Source organism: Populus alba, chromosome 17 (assembly GCF_005239225.2).
Source record: "Populus alba chromosome 17, ASM523922v2, whole genome shotgun sequence".
Lineage (NCBI taxonomy): Eukaryota > Viridiplantae > Streptophyta > Magnoliopsida > Malpighiales > Salicaceae > Populus > Populus alba.
In genome coordinates, this window is record NC_133300.1 from 3,143,975 (window position 1) to 3,163,892 (window position 19,918).

Below are 19,918 nucleotides of genomic sequence, written 5' to 3' on the forward strand. Positions count from 1 at the left end.
TAGGTGTAGAACACCTATCTGCTGTAGAAGCTCGACTTGTGTTCCATTGTTTTTGTTATGCCCCTCCTGCGGTTCCTGATAAATCCACAAGTATACCACATTATTTCTTACTCAGTTACATTTCTTATAACAACAACAATTATAGGCAATGTTGACTTCTTTTTAACAATTGTTTCCTTTGGACTTGTGTTTCCCATTATATATCTCTCTCTAGATCATTGTTCTTTATTAAATTATAACTATCATCACCAATTTGGTTTTCAATATAGCTTATTTTCTTTTGAACTCTAAGATATGACACTACATATTTTCTGAGTGAAAGGAGTCTGATTTTGCCCCCAATACAACTAAGTTTTCCTATTTTATCAATTTATTGAATCTACCAACAAAAATGATAGGTCGACCTCTCTTCAGATATTTATCTATATTTGGAGTTCTAGAGCTCTAACTTAAGCGATGTTGGATTCGTTGGAAAACTGACATCCCTGGATATAATTTCTATGAAGAACCTTTCCCTGAAATTTGTTAGTTTTAGGCTTGAATTCTCTTTAGAATCAAGGTGACAAATTTGTCAAGTTTTCATCAACGGTTATTAGATGAACCTTCAATTATCCCTATTTTTCCATTTTTCTCTCAACACAACCATTCCTATGTTTTTTCTACATCTCACAACTCCTTCTAAGCCGAACCATAAGCTATGTCCGTTGTTAATAAATTTCTTTTCCACCTCATGTAACACACGAATTTGACTCACGAAGTTTCTTATTATCAAGTTTCCATACTTTTCCCTACTAGTAAACTTCCTATCACAACTATTCATGCATCTTTAACATATAACATGCCAAAACGCTTCCTCCCTCCCCTCAACCTGTTCTTGGCTAAACTTGGCCTAATGGGACGAAGGTCCCCTTTTTCTTTCTATGCAATTGTTTGTCTCATTTACTTATTGTTCACATCATAACACATATCACAAGGTTTATCAAGTACAAATTCAGAATTTCTTTTCCTTTCATTCAACCCTCACATGGTCAGCCACTCATGTGCTTTAGTCATTGATTCTTATTTGGTAATTTTGATGATTTCATGTTCAAAATAACTTATAGTAGTTTAATTAACTTCATTCTAACAAATTCTGCAATTCCCTTAATTTTCGCTCAAGAATTCTAATTTACAAAATCTGAAATTGGTGAACAATTCATAATCGAATTTCAAATTGGCTTTCACAATTAGGTCTACGGTCCTTACCTTAATGAAATTTGGATTTCAACTCAAATTTTGTTAAAAAAAATTAGCTCCTTGCATGTAGTAGGCCCTCTCCTCCTCTTTTCCTCACAATTTCTTCACTTGTTTCCTTGGTAATTCCTTTGTCAATGTATGTTCTCTCGGCTTAGTAGTTTAAAGGTTTGCATGTCCTAACAATTTGGTGTTTTTCCCTCAATTTTGGTGGAGAAAAATATGAAATCTTCCCCCTCCTTGCCTTGCACAGTTTGCCACATGGAGGAGAGAATATATGGTATTTATAGTCTCATTCCCTTTTAATTATAGTTTGGTCCATCCTTTCCTGTCTTTTTATAATTTGATCATAACTCTTTTTTTTAAAAAAAAAAAAAAACCCCATTTAGCAATTTATTTTTTTTAAAATTTTTTCTAGAGTTTTATTCTCAGGTTTTACAATATAGATATTGCTAAAAATGAGTAAAGATTTCTGCCTTGATTTTTTTTTTTCTTCCAGTGTGTATAAAGCTTGAGTCTTATGTTACCTATGTTTGCTTAGACTTGGTCCAAAAAGGCACTAATTATTGATCTCAATGTAAATGAAATAACTTAATCCCGATAGATTAATTCTGTGAAAGAGATTTGATATTTATTTAAAATGAGTGTTTGTATTTTTTTTCCTATACAAAGTGATTCAACTTAGAGATTTGATGTTTATTAATTAGATTGATGATATGTCAGCAAACTTTAAGAATTTAACCTTAAATAATACAAAATTATTGGAAAGAAAAAGAAATAGTTATTGCTTACTAATTGCACTTGTCCTCATTGTTTATATTTATAACTAATACTTTAAGTTTAACCTCCTATGAGTGGTTGTGTTAACCACTAATATGCTGTCTCTCAACATTAATTAAAAAAAATTAAGCCATCTATGGTTTGGAAGGATTTGTCAAAAAAAAAAAAAAAAAAGTTTTCGAAGGTTAGGATAGCCCCATACTGGGTGTCCATAGGAATTAAGAATTTTGTCAATCGTTGGGTTTTGTTAGCCCTAATTAATTTTTAGAAGAAGTTTACTCTCAAAGACAGGCAAGATATAAAATAACCAGGCCCTAACTAGGCTTAGCCCATCAAATTCTCCAATCGAAAGACGCAAGCCCAAAAAAAGTTTGAATGGCCCATAATATGTTGTATTGATCAATGGTTATATATAACACTGTGATTACACTGAATTTCAACACCTTCCAACATGCAAATGGAAGCCTTGTGACGAAGAACAAATACAAACACTGACAGAAAAAAAAAAATATGCCATGTAAAGCTCGTTTCTAGTAGAAGAGATTGCAGATTGCAATAACAAGCAACGAAATGGCATAGATTATCCAAGTAACCCACTTGACACCAGGGGGGAATGGGATTGAAATGGTGATGAAAAACACGGTGGCTGCCAGGAAAACTGCAGCTTTACCCAGCACTTTGGATGTCCTCGGAAACTTGGTGGGGTTGATAAAATGTGAAACAAAGAGACAAGAAAAGAGAATTGCAACAAGAATAGAGAGTAAATGCAAGGAATCGAGTTTGGAATCAGTAATTTGGTGAAAATGAAGGGCTATTTGAAGTCCTGATGTGAAGCATATGCTTATAAGCGTCTTCTGCCATTCCATTTCCTGCTTAGCATGGAACATGTTGACCAGCTCTTCTTCTTCGTTCATGGTGGGAGGTGGTAGCTGCTGCGATTCTAGTTGTCCTGCTCTATGGCAGAGTCGGGACACAGATTCTGGAACTGAAAGAATAAAACCCTTGATAACTCGAGCACCATTCTCCATGGTTTTCCTGTGCTGTATGCTATAAAGCTTGAGAAGACTGGGAAATAATTTATAAGAAACGAAAAAAACTGTTGAAAAAGTATGCATGTGATGCTGATATTGCCAGCTTATTTATACCAGCAGAAAAGAAAGAGGTGGAGTTTGTTGATAATCGGATTCGGACCTCAAGAGTCAACAACCGAATATTGGAGTTTGGAAAAGTCAATCGGACCTGTAATTTTTTAATCTAAAAGTGATGAGCTATTTTATATTAGAGTAGAAGTTGATGAAGAAACCTTAATAATCAAGCCATTAATGTTTTTGACTACTCTCTTGGATATTACTTGATTTACAATGTCATCCCATTGAAATTAATTATCTTTTATTTATTTCATATTTAACAAATAATTTATAGTTTTTTAAAAAGTTTGTTTTTCCGAACTGTAAAAACTACTATAAAACCAAATTATGTGGAGAGAAGGTTAGTTGCCTTGTAGCAAGCACACTGAATTCATTGCCAAAGGACCACAAGCTGTGTTTTCATTTTGGTTAGTTGTAATAATTTAGCTCAAATTTTGGTTTCAAAAGCTTGGCAGGGAATGTTCTTTGGACTTATGCTAGGATTAAATTTCTGGGTTTTTCTCGAGCTAGCCTTGCACTTCGAGTCCTATGTGTCAGCTGAGACAGTCCCATATACTTAATGAAACTATATTTTATTTATTAATTTGGAAAAATCAAGCACTAATTTCTTCACCTAATATGTTTTCAAGCAATGTTAGAGATAATATTTCTTACCATTAATTCACCGAGAGAAGTTCAATGGTAGAAATTATACATAAGGCTTTAATCCAACTTCTGTTGCGAAAGTTGCACGTTTCAAGCTGGGCCTTAAGCCTATTCTTTCTGCTCACACCCCTCAATTTCTGTATTTGGAATCCGGCCACCAGCACAAATTTGAGATGCTTTTGCAGTCTCTTGCAAGCACATTGAATTCATTGAATTCACATATATTTTGGTTTCAAAAGCTTTGGATTTCTGATAGGTTTAAATTTCTGGGTTTTTCATGAGCCTTGCACTTCGAGTCCTATGTATCAGCTGAGACTGTCCCATATACTTAATGAAACTATATTTTATTTATTAATTTGGAAAAATCGAGCATTGATTTCTAAAACTAATATGTTTTTAAGCAATGCTAGAGATAATATTTCTTACCATTAATTCGCCGAGGTGAGTTCAGTGGTAGAAATACATATGGCTTCCCTTTTTTTTTTCCAAATTAAATATAAATGGGAATTCTAAGACTTAACAAAGCAAGAACATGAATAAATAAATGGGAATTCTGTCCCTGTTTTGAAGTTTCCTACGTAGTTTCTTGCAAGGCCGCTCTTGTCAAGAGGCCTGATTGAATATTATAATGATGTCCGATTCTTCATTGCCTTCCGTTGATTTTTATAATGAGAGGTCCGATTCTATAATGTTAATTTAATATCATTGATCACATCACTCGATGCCCTTCAAATCATATAATTATTGGATTAAGAACTAAATATTAGATATTATAAAAGATTCATAATAAGAACTTATAGTGTATCTAAAACACCCATCAAGGTAATTTCATCATCTAAGATGTTAGAAGTGGCTTAAATTTATTACTATTTAGTTCATTTCTTTCCTATGATCATTGAAAGAATTGTTTTTATTTTTATTTAAAAAAAATAAGTTATAGTTATTAAAAAAATATATTTATTTTGTTTATTTATTAAGGTTAAAATAATATTTTTAGTTTAGCCTATATATAATTTTTTTATATTTAATTTAAAATAATAACTTCATAATACTGTGATTAATGAAAATCCTAACCTCATTCTCTTTATATATATATATATATATATATATAAAAGAAAAATTCAAAAATTTTCAAGCAATTACATATTTGTCTTCGCAAGCTTTTTTAGCAAAGGACTTTCATGTCAATTTTAACACCATCCATCATCAAGATTTTCGCCCCTTGAATTGCAGCAACTATGTCGCAACTCTCGCACCCAACTACATCTCAGCTACAATCAAAATCATCATGCTCTCCGAATATTGATCTAGAATCGCAATCACTGCATGCACAGCCACAACCTTCTTCTTATAATACTGCCTCTGAATCAGATCACCACAAAGACAGCCTCCACCTTCTCCACAATTACCACCAAAAATGCTGCAAGTACCCTATCGCACCATTAATCAGCCACGACTAAACAATATGATCTGCCTGGAGCAGGAATTGGAAATGGAACTACCGAAGGTATTCTTGAATTTGTGCTTCATGGAAGCACTTCAGAGTACAATCCAGTGCAAAGTTGTTACCAAATCTGAATTTCGTCATTCCATCAATTTGTTATCCTTGGCTATTGTCTTCAAGGGGCATGGCGTGATGGCAAAGAGTTTGAGATCTGCACAACAAGTCTTGAGTTTGAGTCAAGGCGTGCATTAACAGGTCTTGAGCTCGAGTCAGGGCGTACATCTCTTGTAAGAGCTTAGGACAGCCGGAGTTTTACTCGCTCATCTGGACCCACAAAATACGCTTTCCGGAGGGTGGGGTTTACTCAAATCCAAAAAAAAAAAAGATATCCTTGGCTAATCTAATTATTTTCGCTACTCTCTTCATTTCACACTTTATTGGCAAAAGGCTTCCTACTGCATCCAAAATGTTGGAGAAGGTTGTGTTCTTCCTTGCAGCCACAACATTTTTCTTTGCTATATACATTACATCCCCTTTTGTGTCAAGGGTGCTATATAGGTTGTATATGTCATCTCCTTGATCGCTATTACCATCTACAATTGCCTTTAGACGCTTGTATTTGGTTTTGAAAAACAATCCCATGTTGAGATTTGTTGTACTCAGAGTTTCTTACATTATATGTTCTTCAAAAATGTCATAACTTCCATATTCAAAAGTTGTATTGGTTATCAATATAACACAAACATATGTAAATTAGCTATGCATTACTATAATTATGAAGTAACAAAAAAACTAAAACCCATCTCATCTTAAATTATTAAATGAAATCCAAGATATAATTTACAAAGGGGGCGGGCGCCTTCCCCTTGCGGGCACGAGCGGATACTTTTTTTTTTAAATTATAAAAGGACTAGAACAACATTGATCCCATGAGATAATGGCAAAAAAGTCGAGGTTAAAAAGCAAAAAGTACCCCTTGACCTCATGAGATAATCACAAGAAAACTGAGGCAAAAAAACATTGATTCCATGGGCTAAATAATAATTACATTGTATAAGAATATGAAAATTTAAAAATACCCCTTAGACATTAGTTAAATTGTTTTTTTAAGGGCATGAAAGTAATTATATTGCGCAATAAATATGTAATAATACAATTTTACTCGTAAGTGTGTGTTTATTTTTTTTTATCATTGAAGGGCTCATTAGTCGTTTTATTATGGATTGCACCATGTACAATTTTAATAGATTTAAGCTCAATCTATATAGTGGATTGTCATTAAAAATTGGGTGTTTTACAATTATCGAAGGCACTCACTTTCAATCCATACAAGGTATTTTTTAAAAAAGTATTATTCGCTTGAAAATATATCAAAAATATTTTTTTTATTTTTTACATCAGCACACCAAAATCATTAAAAAATACTAAAAAAATTACCAATTTATATTTTCTTAAGATAAATATATTTTTTAAAAAATTTAAAAATAAAAACTACCACAATCCTAAATACATTTAATCGTGAGGGGTAGCTCAACTGGTTAGGCTCTGAGTTTGCTCTCTAATGATCACGAGTTTGAGTACTCTTAGGACAACTGAAGGTTTACATGGTCGTTAATTTCATGACCCGTGGAATTAGTCAAGATACATGCAAGCTAATCCAGAAAGCTATATTAACTAAAAAGAAAAAAAACAAAGCAATAGGAAAAGTTGTGGGTTTGGAATCATCATCTGGTCCATCTAACTATCAAAGAACCATCTCAACCCAATAGCTTAAGCTGTTAGGTGAGGTTCTAGGATATGATTTATATTATTCTCTAACACATCCCCTCAAGTGAAAGCCCTTTGGGCTTGAAACTTGTACAAGCCCATTTTACCTTGTGCATAATTTTTATCAAATAAATGGGAATGGTGAGATTCGAACTCGTGACCACTTAGTCATCAAGGCTCTAATACCATGTCAAAGAACCATCTCAACCCAATATCTTAAGTTGTTAGGTGAGGTTTCAGGATATGATTTCTATTATTATCTAATACTAACCAATATTCCACACCCCGTCTCATGTCTTCTCGACACAGACATTATGGGGTAAATTACAAGAGGGTATTTAGAAAAACCGATGCATATAGAAAAATAAGAGGAAAATGACTTGGATTTCTTGCATGGCAGAGGCCATAGATTTTTTTTTTTATATATATATGTAATTTAAAATAGAGTTGTAATTAATCCAATAATTGAGGATAACATTTGAGGATTTTTTTTTACCTCATTTAAAAAATACATAAATATCTAGGAACATTCATAATTAATAAAAACATGGGAAAACAAAGTGGAAAAGAGGGAGTATTGATTAATTTCTTCCCAAAATATAGAGGGATTTTTCATTATACATGCTTATACAAGTAATGCATTGAACTTAGAATACCTAAGAAGACTGCGAGATTATATGGCCAAAATGTTGAATTCCCATTGTTTTTTTAGTAACATTATATATATAGTTTCAAGCATCAATTGGCTTTTATGTTGTCAATTTCAGTTGTTTGTGTTTGATGAAATAAATCAACGATAATTAATTTCTATGGAATGAAATTGTAAATCAAGTAATATCCAAGAGAGTAATCAATAACATTAGTGGCTTGATTATTAAAGTTTATTCATCAACTTACTACTCTTAGATAAAATAGATAATCCAACATTTTAGATTATAAAATTACAAGTCCGATTGACTTTTCTCAAACTCCAACATTCGGTTGATGACTTCATCTTGAGGTCCGAATTCGATTATCAACAAACTTCATCTCTTTCTTTTCTGCTGGTATAAATAAGCTGGTAATATCGGCATCACAAGCATACTTTCTTGACAATATTTTTTTCATTTCTTATAAATTATTTCCTAGTCTTCTCCATACAGCACAGGAAAACCATGGAGAATGGTGCTCGAGTTATCAAGGGTTTTATTCTTTCAATTCCAGAATCTGTGTCCCGACTCTAGCATGGAGCAGGACAACTAGAATCACAGCAGCTCAGGACTTGAAATAGCCCTTCATTTTCACCAAATTACTGATTCCAAACGCGATTCCTTGCATTTAGTCTGTATCCTTGTTGCATTTATCATTTATCTTTTCTTGCCTCTTTGTTCCACATTTTATTAACCCCGCCAAGTTTCCAATGACATCCAAAGTGTTGGGTAAAATTGCAGTTTACCTGGCAGCCACCGCGTTTTTCATCACCATTTCAATCCCATTCCGCCCTAGTGTCAAGTGGGCTACTTGGATAATCTATGCCATCTCGTTGTTTGTTATTGCAATATGCAATTTCTGCTACTAGACATTAGCTTTACATGGCATATATTTTTTTCTGTCAGTGTTTGTATTTGTTCTTCGTTACAAGGCTTACATTTGCAAGTAACTCAGGCTTTATAGTTTATACACGCGCAAAAAAGACAGTCTTTACTTATATTTAGCTTTGTCTGTGTGCTTATATGTATAAAGAAGACAAATTTGGAGGTGGGTTTGGTTTGTTATTGTAGATATTGGAGTGTGGAAGTGAATCACAGAGGTTTTCTATACTGCAAATTTTTGGATGTCATATTACTGGATTGTCCTTGCTACTCATAGAAAGGAGATGAGTGATGTACTAATTAGACCATGGATGTTGAGATATATGTTTATTGGCTGCTGAAAGCTGATATATCTTGATTTTTTGGTGTGTGCAGGCAGCTATATGTATTGTAAGATTGAAGAAAGTGAAGTTTTGCTTTCTGGGTTTATTTCTATCGAAACAGGTAAAATGTTAGGTTTTTCAAGTGTAATTATTGAGTTGTTTTTAGTTATTAAAAAAAAAAGGCTAAAGAGAGGAAATTAAGCTGTTCTGTTTTGCGAGTAGATAAAAACCAGATGACTGTTTCCCATATTGCCATTTTATGTCTGTATCAATTATACTATATTGTTTACAATAATGGCCATTCACAATTGATTTGATGAGCACTGAGTCATGCAGCCCACATTCTCTGGTAAGCTTCCTTGAAGTTGAATTCCTACATGTTGTCTGAATACTTTCTTTCCTATCGATGATTTATGTCTTTCATATTATCATTTCTTGCCAAAAATTCTCAATGATTTGATTTCCAAACCTCTGCTCATAATATGCCTCAGCCTTAGAAGCCAAATCATTCCTGCATGAGTTGACATCACTCGCTAGCAATCTTAGTACCACTTCCAACCTCTCGTTTTCACTGTCGAACTGCATGTTGGCTAGTAATTAGAAAGACTGTCATACCTTTATCTTCAGTAAGGGCATATTAATGTTAAAATCTTACCATAAAATCAGGATTTGTCATTTCTTCTAGTGCTAGCATAAACTTGATAACATACACACCACAGTCATGTCTGCACAGAAAGAAATCATGTTAACTGATGTGGCTTACAGTATTTTAAAGGTACTCAACAATATGTAACCTAACTACTCAATATATTGTGGATCATAAATATATATATATATATATATATATATATATATATATGTACCCATTTTGTTGCTGTGGGACATTCGATGGTCTTTCCACTCTGAAATTTGTGAAGGACCAAACTTTTTGGTAGTTCTGATCTATATCATCTTTGAAAAGGGCGTCCAGGCTAACCAACTGGTTTGTGAAAATGTTTTGGCAGGAAAAAGTTCATAAAGCCCATTAGTACAGTGGTTAACTAAGGTAGCTCATAAAGTATGCAACCATTTACCAAGTTATGCAGTCGCTTGTCAACCCAATCACTCTGACATGATGCAGCTAATGAATCCCATATCTCAACAACTTGCCTTTTCAATTGTAGCACAAATAGAAAGAAGTGTCTTCTTTCGTTGTCAAACACAGGAACAAACGCCTGCAAATATAGTTTTCACAGCATAACTAAGCATGTGATGCATTAATTGGACTAAAGAAAACCAAACTTCACCTTTTCACAACACAAAAGATCTGACATGTAGTTTTCCTTGATCCTGTGCTTTTTCGCGAAAGAAATACACTTGGATGGATCATCTGCATTCGCCTGTACAACACATCAGTACAAGGAAATTGTGTTTTTTCATGTAGTGGACTTATAAAATTGAACAGAATAAGATGTCAATTGTACAAATATGATCTTGGAACCTACCGCAAAAACAATTGGCAGATACCAATTTACAGAATCTTCCATCTTCCTCTTAACTAAAGTCATGGCATCAGATATCGTAGAAAGGACGTTATCATCAAGCCAGGTCTCTGGTCTCAGAGAGTATAGTTCCTTCCGAGATAAATGATAATTCTTGCATTGGACAATAGTCTCGCTAGCAAAAACAGGCACAAAATATGTCAACTAGTGAGCTTAAATGCATTCAGCTAAGCAAACTATAACTTGGGGGAAAAGAATCTCACCTCTCACTCAGTGAGGAATCAAAGACATATTGGATTAACTTTAAGTCCTCTGGACTGGTAGGTTTGCTCACTGTAAATGGACCGGCCAAATATTTAGACATTTGCTTCCCAGGTGAGTCAAATCTCACATCTGTGGAGACCAAAGAAGAACCAGGCTTCCTTTCCTTGCTACTGTAAATATGAAAGACAAAAACAAATTGAGAAAAATGATAATCCCATAAAATGTGAACATTCAATTACGGGCGATGACAACTATAGTTACAACAGAACAATCTCATTCACATGTTGTAATCTCATATGACATGTGCATTAACTTTCAAAGACAATCTGGTTAAACAAATCGATTCTGTAATTAAAATTACAAGGTTGCAACAGTAAACTTAAGAAATGCAAATCAAATCTTAGCATAGTTGATCTTGTTAATAATCATCACAAGGGAAGTGAGGGACTTTTTCTTTCTGCACTTTGCAGACCAAATTTCATGAATCAAATAATAGTAGAAAAAAACAGCAAAATGATTTTCAGAAACTTAGGAAACAAATCATTTTGAAATTACTTGTCTTTATACACTGATCTATTATACAATATACTGAAAGGGATCAGTGTCTCAATTAATGTTTACGTAGATACAAATCACTATGGATTAGAGTAATATAATGATAGAGTTGCCCTTGCCACATAGAGTTGCAAGGACAACAGGGGGTGGGCTAGTCTTTTTTTGTGGTTGAATTATTTGAAGGGATGGTTGAGGAGAAAATGAGAAAATGGTCGGTTCTAATTATTTGTGTTATAAATATTATTACAAAATATTCATATAAAAAATATTATAATTTGTTTTTGAAAAAATTATTATTTTTATTATAACTCAAAAGTATTCATATCAAAAATATTATTATTTGTGTTATAAATATTATTTTTTATATATAATTCAAAGTATTCATATAAAAAATATTATTATTTGTGTTATAAATATTATTATTTTTATTATAATTAACAATATTATAATTAAAAATATTATTATTTGTATTATAATTAATATTATAAATAAAATAATTAAAAAAATTAAAAAAACATTATTATTATTATTATTATTATTATTAAATTTAAAAAATAGTATTATTACTATTGAAGAAAAACCATCATTTTTTTAAAAGATTAAAAAATATAAGAGTTTGAGCAAACAGGTTAAATATTATTGTTAGGTCTCATGTTGCAACCAAATTCGATGTTCTTGAGTTTAACATTACAATAAAACCTAACACTTATAAATTTTAAATTTTTGTTATAAAAATAAAAGATTGATTCTGTGTAGCACTGACCACATAATTAATAATAAACTAAACAAAGAACTTACTTGTTTTCGGGGCTTTCCAACCAGTCCTGTCCACATATAAAAGCCTCTAAGATCTCTGGCCCCAAACCATTGCATGATGGATTCACCTTTGTAGATTCACCGCTGATAGTAGACTTTGATAGAATAGCTGATATTGGAATTGCTAAGAAATCACGAGCCATTTTACCAAGTGCTGGAAATCTTGGAGTATTGACTCGCCACCAAGCTAATACATCTGAAACCTTATCCCGGTTTTCCAAAGGCTCTCCTAAATACCGATCAAGATCAGATTTTGGCGGATCAACCTTAAGCCACTCACAGAATCCCAAGAACTTACCATCAGAATCCAGATCATATGATGGCAAACAACTGATGTCCCTGGCAGGTGATGCTATATAGCTGTTGTACATACATGTAAGTTTGCTACGAAATTCCTGCAAGTACTTGCTCGCATCACTGCCATACATCAGCAAAAACCCATACTGCACAAATTTAAGTTTACAGCGCGGGTCGAGTACCAATAGGATTCCAAATGCAAAACTCCATTCACTCCAATGCCTATCAAGATTCACCTTCATTCTCTTCGCCATCGAACAAACATATGCATGCTCACTCTTTTCCCACGAAAGCAAGTTCTTATATATATAGCAAACATCGAGGAAGCATGCATCTATGCTTGGTGAAGAACTGCCAACAGATTTGTGGATCACTTTTAAACACTCACATACAATCATCGCCATTTTCCACTCCTCTGCAGATGGATTCACCTTAAAATCAAAATCAACTTGCTCGAGTTGAGTAAAAGCTTCTCTTAATTCCAATGCACTCCTGAGCATGACAAATGTGGTCTCCCATCTGGTAGGATCATCATGAGAGGCTGCTTTCCTATCTTGCAATTTCACATGGTTAGTTGCTTTCTGAAACTTATCTTGGTTAATTGGTGTTGCATTCACATATTCAATACAGCCCCTGATCTTGTTAAGCACATCTTTTATCTCATAAAACCCATCTCGAGCAAGAAGTTCAAGAGTTTGTGCGTAGCAAGAAAAACATAGCAAGTCTCCATTCATATATGGGAATTGACTGACAAGCTTACTTCTGAATTCTCTAGTCATTTGACTGTTTGGTGGAGCAATTTCTGCCAACATGAAGTGCACTTTCTTAATGATGTTCCACTCCACTAGCACATCTTTCACAGCTTCATTCATATAATCCTGTTCTATACTCCTGAAAGCCAAAATCTTCTTATTCATCCTCCACCCATCATCAATAAAATGCATGGTCAAGCAGCAGGACATCTTGTTATCACCGTGTGACTGCAAATCAATTGTTAAACTGAATAGAGATGAGAGATTATCAAGATATTTCACTAGTTTCTCTTTCTCTTGTCTGTAAATAGAAAGAGCATCAGCCTGAACACTGTCTTGTGAACAGAGTTGAAACTTTGGCTGCAGATCGCAGACAAAAGTTTTGAAGAACTCATTTTGAACCATATCCAATGGAAATCCGAGCTTCATAATCATTCTAACAAAGTTAAGGCGACTCCTTTCTTGATCAAACACGAAATTCCCTCCCAAATCAGAAGGCAATGGATGTTGTTTTGCATCTCTCTGTCCCTTTTTTGAACAACTTTTCAAGTGTTTGTGTAGATTCGAAGTTCCCTTCGTGCTTTCCCCTGGATACTTCTTTTGACATCCTTTACATATGGCCCATACTGCATCATTTTCTTTGTCTTTAACCTTTTCGAAATGTTTCCACACTTCAGATACCTTTCGTCGTTTATTACCAGCACATATGATGAACATATCACCATCAGGATCTGGAGCAGATTCAATTTTATCATTGTTTTTACTAACTTTAGAGCCTTGTTTCCTGATGGATGGTTTTTCTGAAACCATTGTCAAGCTCTTGCAAGTTTGCTTTATTGTAAGCTTCAGTTTCTCAACCAAGTCTTGCTGCTCTGAACTCTCTTTCACGAGGATAGGGAGAAAGAACTCTAATATATAGATATGATCATCACCAGTGCTCCTTAGCAGGATTGCAACCGCAGCATTCAAATTATACTTCCGAGCGTGATGAGCAAGAGTATACTCGAATACATGCTTTTCCTTCACATCAGGCTCAAAGGAAGGAAGACATGTTTCACAGGCTTGTCCAGCAGCACCTTCCCCTGAGCCCAGATATAGTTGCTCACATGCATGCACAAAGCCTTGCATCTCCTCGTCTGCATAACAAGCTGTACGCTCTATTGCAAGTTGACCTGAGAACAAATAACCTAAATCACCTAATTTTAAAATATCATCATGACGTCCCCAGGGAATCCATGTCAGAGCTAGTGGCAATCTGTGTGTTTGGCATACAGCTCTGGTAACATCAGCGATTTCAGTTAAGGCAGCTCTTTGAACGTCATTAAAACACTGGAAAAAAACTCTATTAGACAAAGCAAAAGACAACCTAATTTTGCATAGAAAAAACTGTAAGGTACTACTGATACGTACCTGAGGACGAGGTCGAGGTAATTTGATCCATAAATTGGCAGCCTGCAAACAGTTGGGCTTATAAAGAGTTTAAAACACCATCAAATAAGACAAATATGTCTCTTTGCACATATAATTTAATGGCAAAAATAATTTGGATTGAAGTTGTAATAAGGAATGCCTCATGAGCTCCAATTAAAAGCTTAAAGACTGTTTCACTTCAGAAACACTAGCAAATGCGAACGCTTAAAGATATGCTAAGGAAAACTACTATCTTTCATCTCTTTCTTATTCTCTTAATTCCTGATTATAATTGTTGGGGCTGTTAGGTTGTTAGAGTTATTGTTGAAATTGTCCCTACTAGTCTTCTAACTCTTAAAAGGTTGTTTTGTTTCAATCTTATCTTTTTGTAAGTCTTATATTTCAGATAATTTGAGTGAATTGCTTTGTGGTAGTCTTCTAACAACAATAAATTGAGTGCTATTCTCAACAAAATCTGATTGAATATATATATATAATGAAAACAAACCTGGAGAGCCTGGACAACTTTTTCTTTCTCTAAATCAAAATCCTGTTTCTCCTCCATGGTCACAAGCTCCAGCACAGCACGGCAAAAGTCGTATTGATCAGGTTCAATGACCGGAAAGGCAATAATACCCCTTACTCCACAAGAGATGGCATCTGATAGGTATGTGTATTCATTCGGTTTGTAATAACTTACATTTGAAGTCCATTCTGGAAATTCAAACCCATAGCCACAATTCCATACCCGATACAAAATGTCTGGACTTGAAAACCCTTGCCGACCCTCCAGTTGACGATATTCAAGTAGCGTAGAATTTGGGACGCACAGGTGAGGGTAAGGGAGATTTTGCAGACCGGTTCCAGGCTGACCTGGACCCCAAAATTGTGCCAAAAAACAACCACTTCCTAAGGAATTTTTAAGCAACGATAACGCTTTTTCCATCCTTGCACGTAGTCTCATCGCTTCAATATTCGACATACTAAATTGCCTAGTATTTCGACAACGTTTTTCTGGCAACAAGTCTTCTCACTCCTCAGATCTTCTTATCCATGGCTGGAAAGTGGAACGATGAGGAGTGGTTAAAGACTTGAAGGAGGTTGACTTGTTGACTTTTGGCACTGTGTCTTAAAACTAACTTATCTTCTGCCCCTTTAAATTTACTGATATTTTCCCTCCATTCTCATAGGTTGACACTGCTGGTGTGTTTGGTCAGTAAATTTTTAAAGTATTTTTTATTTAAAAAAATATTAAAAAAATATTTTTAATAAAAAATATATAATGATCAATTGGAAGAAAGTGGTTGATAGGTATTAGGTTGAGTTCTATTTCAACAAATCAGTTCAATTAACATTTATATGTGTAATATATTGTATAGTCATTATTAAAATTGTTGAGGAAAAAATAGTTTTGATAAAAGATTTAAACATATTTCTTAATGGAAAAAAGAAAAGAAAAGGAGAGAGAAATTCAAACTTTTTTTTTTTTTCATTTTTGAAGTCATAAGAGAAAAAAAGAAATAATGTTTTTCTCTATATTTTAAAAAAATATTCAATTCAATTCAATTCAATTTTGATTTCAGTTTCATAAGCTTGAAATTGAAAAATCTCAATCGAACCGAACCAATTTAGTTAAAAATAAACTGAACTAAACTAAAAAATGTAAAAAATAAAAAAAAACAAACCAATATAGTAAAAAAATACATATACTAAAAATAAAATAAAACTGACATTTAAATGTTAAAATTTAAAAAGATAGAAATTACTTACAAAATTTGATAAAATCCATCGATAAATCAGAACACGAATGCTGTGACCACAAAACTTCAAAAAATATAGCTTGTTGTGCTGAGATGATGAAGATTTTTGTTTGGGGGGAAGGGGGGTTGGTTATTTGCAGATGGAGAGAGTTAGAATTAGGAAGAAAAAAAAGAAATAGTTGATCTTGTTAATAATCATCACAAAGGAAGTGAGGGACGTTTTCTTTCTGCACTTTGCAAACCAAATTTCATGAATAAAATAATAGTAGAAAAAAATAGGAAAATGATTTTCAAAAAATTAGAAAACAAATCATTTTGAAATTACTTGTATTTATACACCAATCTATTATACAATATACTAAAAGGGATCAGTGCCCCAATTACTGTTTACGTAGATACAAAACACTATGGATTAGAGCAGTGTAATGATAGAGTTGCCCTTGCCACAAAGAGTTGCAAGGACTATAGGGGGTGGACTTGTCTTTTTTTGTGGGATGCATATGTCATTGAAGGGATGGTTGAGGAGAAAATGAGAAAATGGTCAATTCTAATTATTTGTGTTACAAATATTATTACAAAATATTCTTATAAAAAAATATTATAATTTGTTTTTGAAAAATTATTATTTTTATTATAACTCAAAATATTCATATCAAAAATATTATTATTTTGCTAATGGAATTGAGCAAAGGTCCCATGAGATGTCGGCACTCTCCTAACAATAAACTTTGCAAATAGTGGCAACTCCATGAGATGTTGCACATACATGTAAGTTTGCTACGAAATTCCTGCAAGTATTTGCTCGCATCACTGCCATACATCTGTTAATTATTGGAGACAAACCATGTCCCACCATGTGCAAGTGGGAATAACTAATCCCCCACTTTGCACATGGTGGAGGACACAATCGGCGGGCATAAATCATTGCATGATTTATGCCCCCTCACTCCCTTTGTTATATATCCATGTGCTCTGTGAAGAGCTGTGTTGTGTTGTGTGTGAAGAACACAGAGAGCAGCGTGAAACACAGAGAGAAGAGAGAACAGAGAAGAATAGAGAGAGCTTGAGGGAGTAGAGTTGAGTTGAGAGAGTTTTATCTCCTCCTCCTTTGTTTGTATTGTTTGTAAGATTGATTAATACAAACCAGTAGCTCCGTGGAGAAGGCAAGTTGCCGAACCACGTAAATTGTGTGTTTGAGTTCTGGAAATTTCCAACAACTGGTATTAGAGCTTGTTCTTGAAAAAAAGGGTGTTTGATCCAAACTCAAACATCAATGTTCTCAAAACGTGTTTTTGAACATACCATCGTGTAGAGGACAACCTGACGAATCCACTGGTGAAAACCCGGCGCATAACCGTTGTCCTGCATGCCCGCACGCGCCTACACGCTCCGACGTCCAGACAGCCCACGCGCACCAACGCGCAGTACGCGTGCCACGCTCCTTCTTCACCCAACTTTCTGCAAAACGAGTCGGGTTGAACAACCACGTCATCCAGTCCGTGCAGTCAACGGACACGTCACCTGCAACGTCATCCTGCCACGTCATCATACTGAGATTTTTGTCCGGTGTGTCGCAGACGCTAATCTTCTGACACATGGCTTCATCTGCACCGTTACTGAGTATTGATCCGGTGTGACGCAGGCTCTAATCTTCTGACACGTGGCTTCATTAGAACCGCTACTGAGTATTGATGAGGTGCGACGCAGACTCTAATTTGCTGACACGTGGCTTAATCAGCACCGTCAGTGAGTTTTGATTCGGTGCGACGCAGGCTCTAATCTGCTGACACGTGGATTCATCAGAACCGCTATTGAGTTTTGATCCGGTGTGACGCAGGCGGTACTCAGCCTGACACGCGGCTGCATCTGAACCGTCCGTTAATCCAAAACTTTGATTGCTAAAATCTGAGCCATCCGAAGTCCGATTGGGGTGATCTTAGTGTCATTTCCAACTATTTTGGCCGTTCCAGACACATCTGTAAGGTCAGATTTGGCAAATTCGAATAAGAGAAATATTAAAAATGGCAGATGAAATAAAGGCTGCTGGAATTGAAAAATTTGATGGAACAGATTTTGGATACTGGAAAATGCAAATTGAGGATTATCCGTATGGGAAGAAACTGCATCTTCCCTTATTGGGAAGCAAACCAGAAAATATGCAAGAAGAAGATTGGCTACTTCTTGATAGACAAGTTCTAGGAATTGTCCGGCTATCCTTATCAAGAAGAGTTGCTCACAATGTTACTAAAGAAAGATCCACTACAAGATTGATGGAAGTCTTGTCTGGGATGTATGAGAAGCCATCAGCAAATAATAAAGTGCACCTGATGAAAAAGTTGTTCAACTTGAAGATGGTTGAAAACACTTCTGTTACACAACACCTCAACAACTTTAATACCATCACAAATCAACTATCATCTGTTGAGATTGAGTTTGATGATGAGATTCGTGCACTCATCTTACTAGCTTCACTTCCAAGCAGTTGGGAAGGCATGAGGACAGCCGTGAGCAATTCAGCTGGAAAATCCAAACTGAAGTATGATGACATTCGAGACTTGATTTTGGCTGAAGAAGTGCGAAGGAAAGACTCGGGTGAAAGTTCAAGCTCAGGATCAGCTCTCAACATCAACACTCGAGGGAGGAGACAAGATAGAGGCTCATCCAGAGGCAGATCAAAATCAAGATACAAAAGTAAAAGCAAGTTTGGATCCAGAAAGCAGGTTGACTGTTGGAATTGTGGCAAACCTGGTCATTTCATGAGGAATTGCACAAAACCGAAGAAACCTGAACCTGACTCTGCAAACGCTACCACAGATGAGGTACAAGATGCTTTAATTCTTGCTGTACAAAGTCAAATTGATGAGTGGATTCTTGATTCTGGTGCTTCATTCCACTGTACGCCACACAATGAAATGCTGCAAAACTATGTTGGAGGAGATCACGGTGTAGTCTATCTGGCCGATGGAACACCACTGAATATTGTGGGTATAGGAGATGTGCAAATCAAGACAATGAATGGATCTATATGGACCTTGCAGAACGTAAGGCATGTTCCTGAATTAAAGAAGAAGTTGATCTCTATCGGACAACTTGACGATAGTGGTCATTCAATACTTTTTGCTGAAGGAATGTGGAAAGTATCAAAGGGAGCAATGGTTTTAGCTCGTGGAAAGAAAACTGGCACCCTGTATATGACCACAAGATTTGCAGACATCATTGCCTCAACTGAAGCAGAAAATCAAGCACAGCTATGGCATTGTAGACTTGGCCATATGAGTCAAAAGGGGATGAAGATACTTCAGTCGAAGGGAAAGCTGCCAGAGTTAAAAAATGTCGATCTAGACATTTGTGAAAGCTGTGCTCTTGGAAAACAGAAGAAGGTCAGTTTCTTGAAGGTTGGCAGGACCTTAAGACCAAGAAAGCTAGAACTGGTACACACAGATTTATGGGGACCGTCTCCAGTAGCATCTCTTGGAGGTTCTCGGTATTATGTGACTTTCATTGATGACTTCAGCAGGAAGGTATGGGTCTACTTTCTGAAAAATAAATCTGATGTGTTTGAAACATTCAAGAAATGGAAGGCTATGGTTGAGACTGAATCAGGTCTAAAGTTGAAATGCTTGAGATCTGATAATAGAGGAGAATACATTGATGGAGGTTTCAAGGAGTATT

At 35.0% G+C, this 19,918-nt stretch overlaps 1 protein-coding gene across 3 annotated transcripts in view; it reads right to left on the minus strand.

Annotated features, from left to right (window-relative positions):
- Window positions 1-19,918, minus strand: part of LOC118027842 (uncharacterized) — a 165,043-nt gene that overhangs the window by 29,920 nt on the left and 115,205 nt on the right. The window contains exons 1-10 of one of the 3 annotated variants that reach the window (XM_035031332.2): window positions 14,995-15,558; window positions 14,487-14,528; window positions 12,010-14,405; window positions 10,656-10,826; window positions 10,396-10,567; window positions 10,198-10,290; window positions 9,985-10,125; window positions 9,775-9,890; window positions 9,567-9,636; window positions 9,109-9,490 (exon numbers count right to left, since the gene is read on the minus strand). The exons of 1 other annotated variant lie outside the window; for it this stretch is intronic. In XM_035031332.2, coding sequence (XP_034887223.1) covers window positions 9,332-9,490; window positions 9,567-9,636; window positions 9,775-9,890; window positions 9,985-10,125; window positions 10,198-10,290; window positions 10,396-10,567; window positions 10,656-10,826; window positions 12,010-14,405; window positions 14,487-14,528; window positions 14,995-15,468 — 3,834 coding nt within the window. In that variant the 5' untranslated portion in view covers window positions 15,469-15,558 and the 3' untranslated portion in view covers window positions 9,109-9,331. Of the gene's footprint in view, window positions 1-9,108; window positions 9,491-9,566; window positions 9,637-9,774; window positions 10,126-10,197; window positions 10,291-10,395; window positions 10,568-10,655; window positions 10,827-12,009; window positions 14,406-14,486; window positions 14,529-14,994; window positions 15,560-19,918 lie in introns of those variants that run through there. One more of the 3 variants, XR_012168280.1, reaches the window with a different exon arrangement.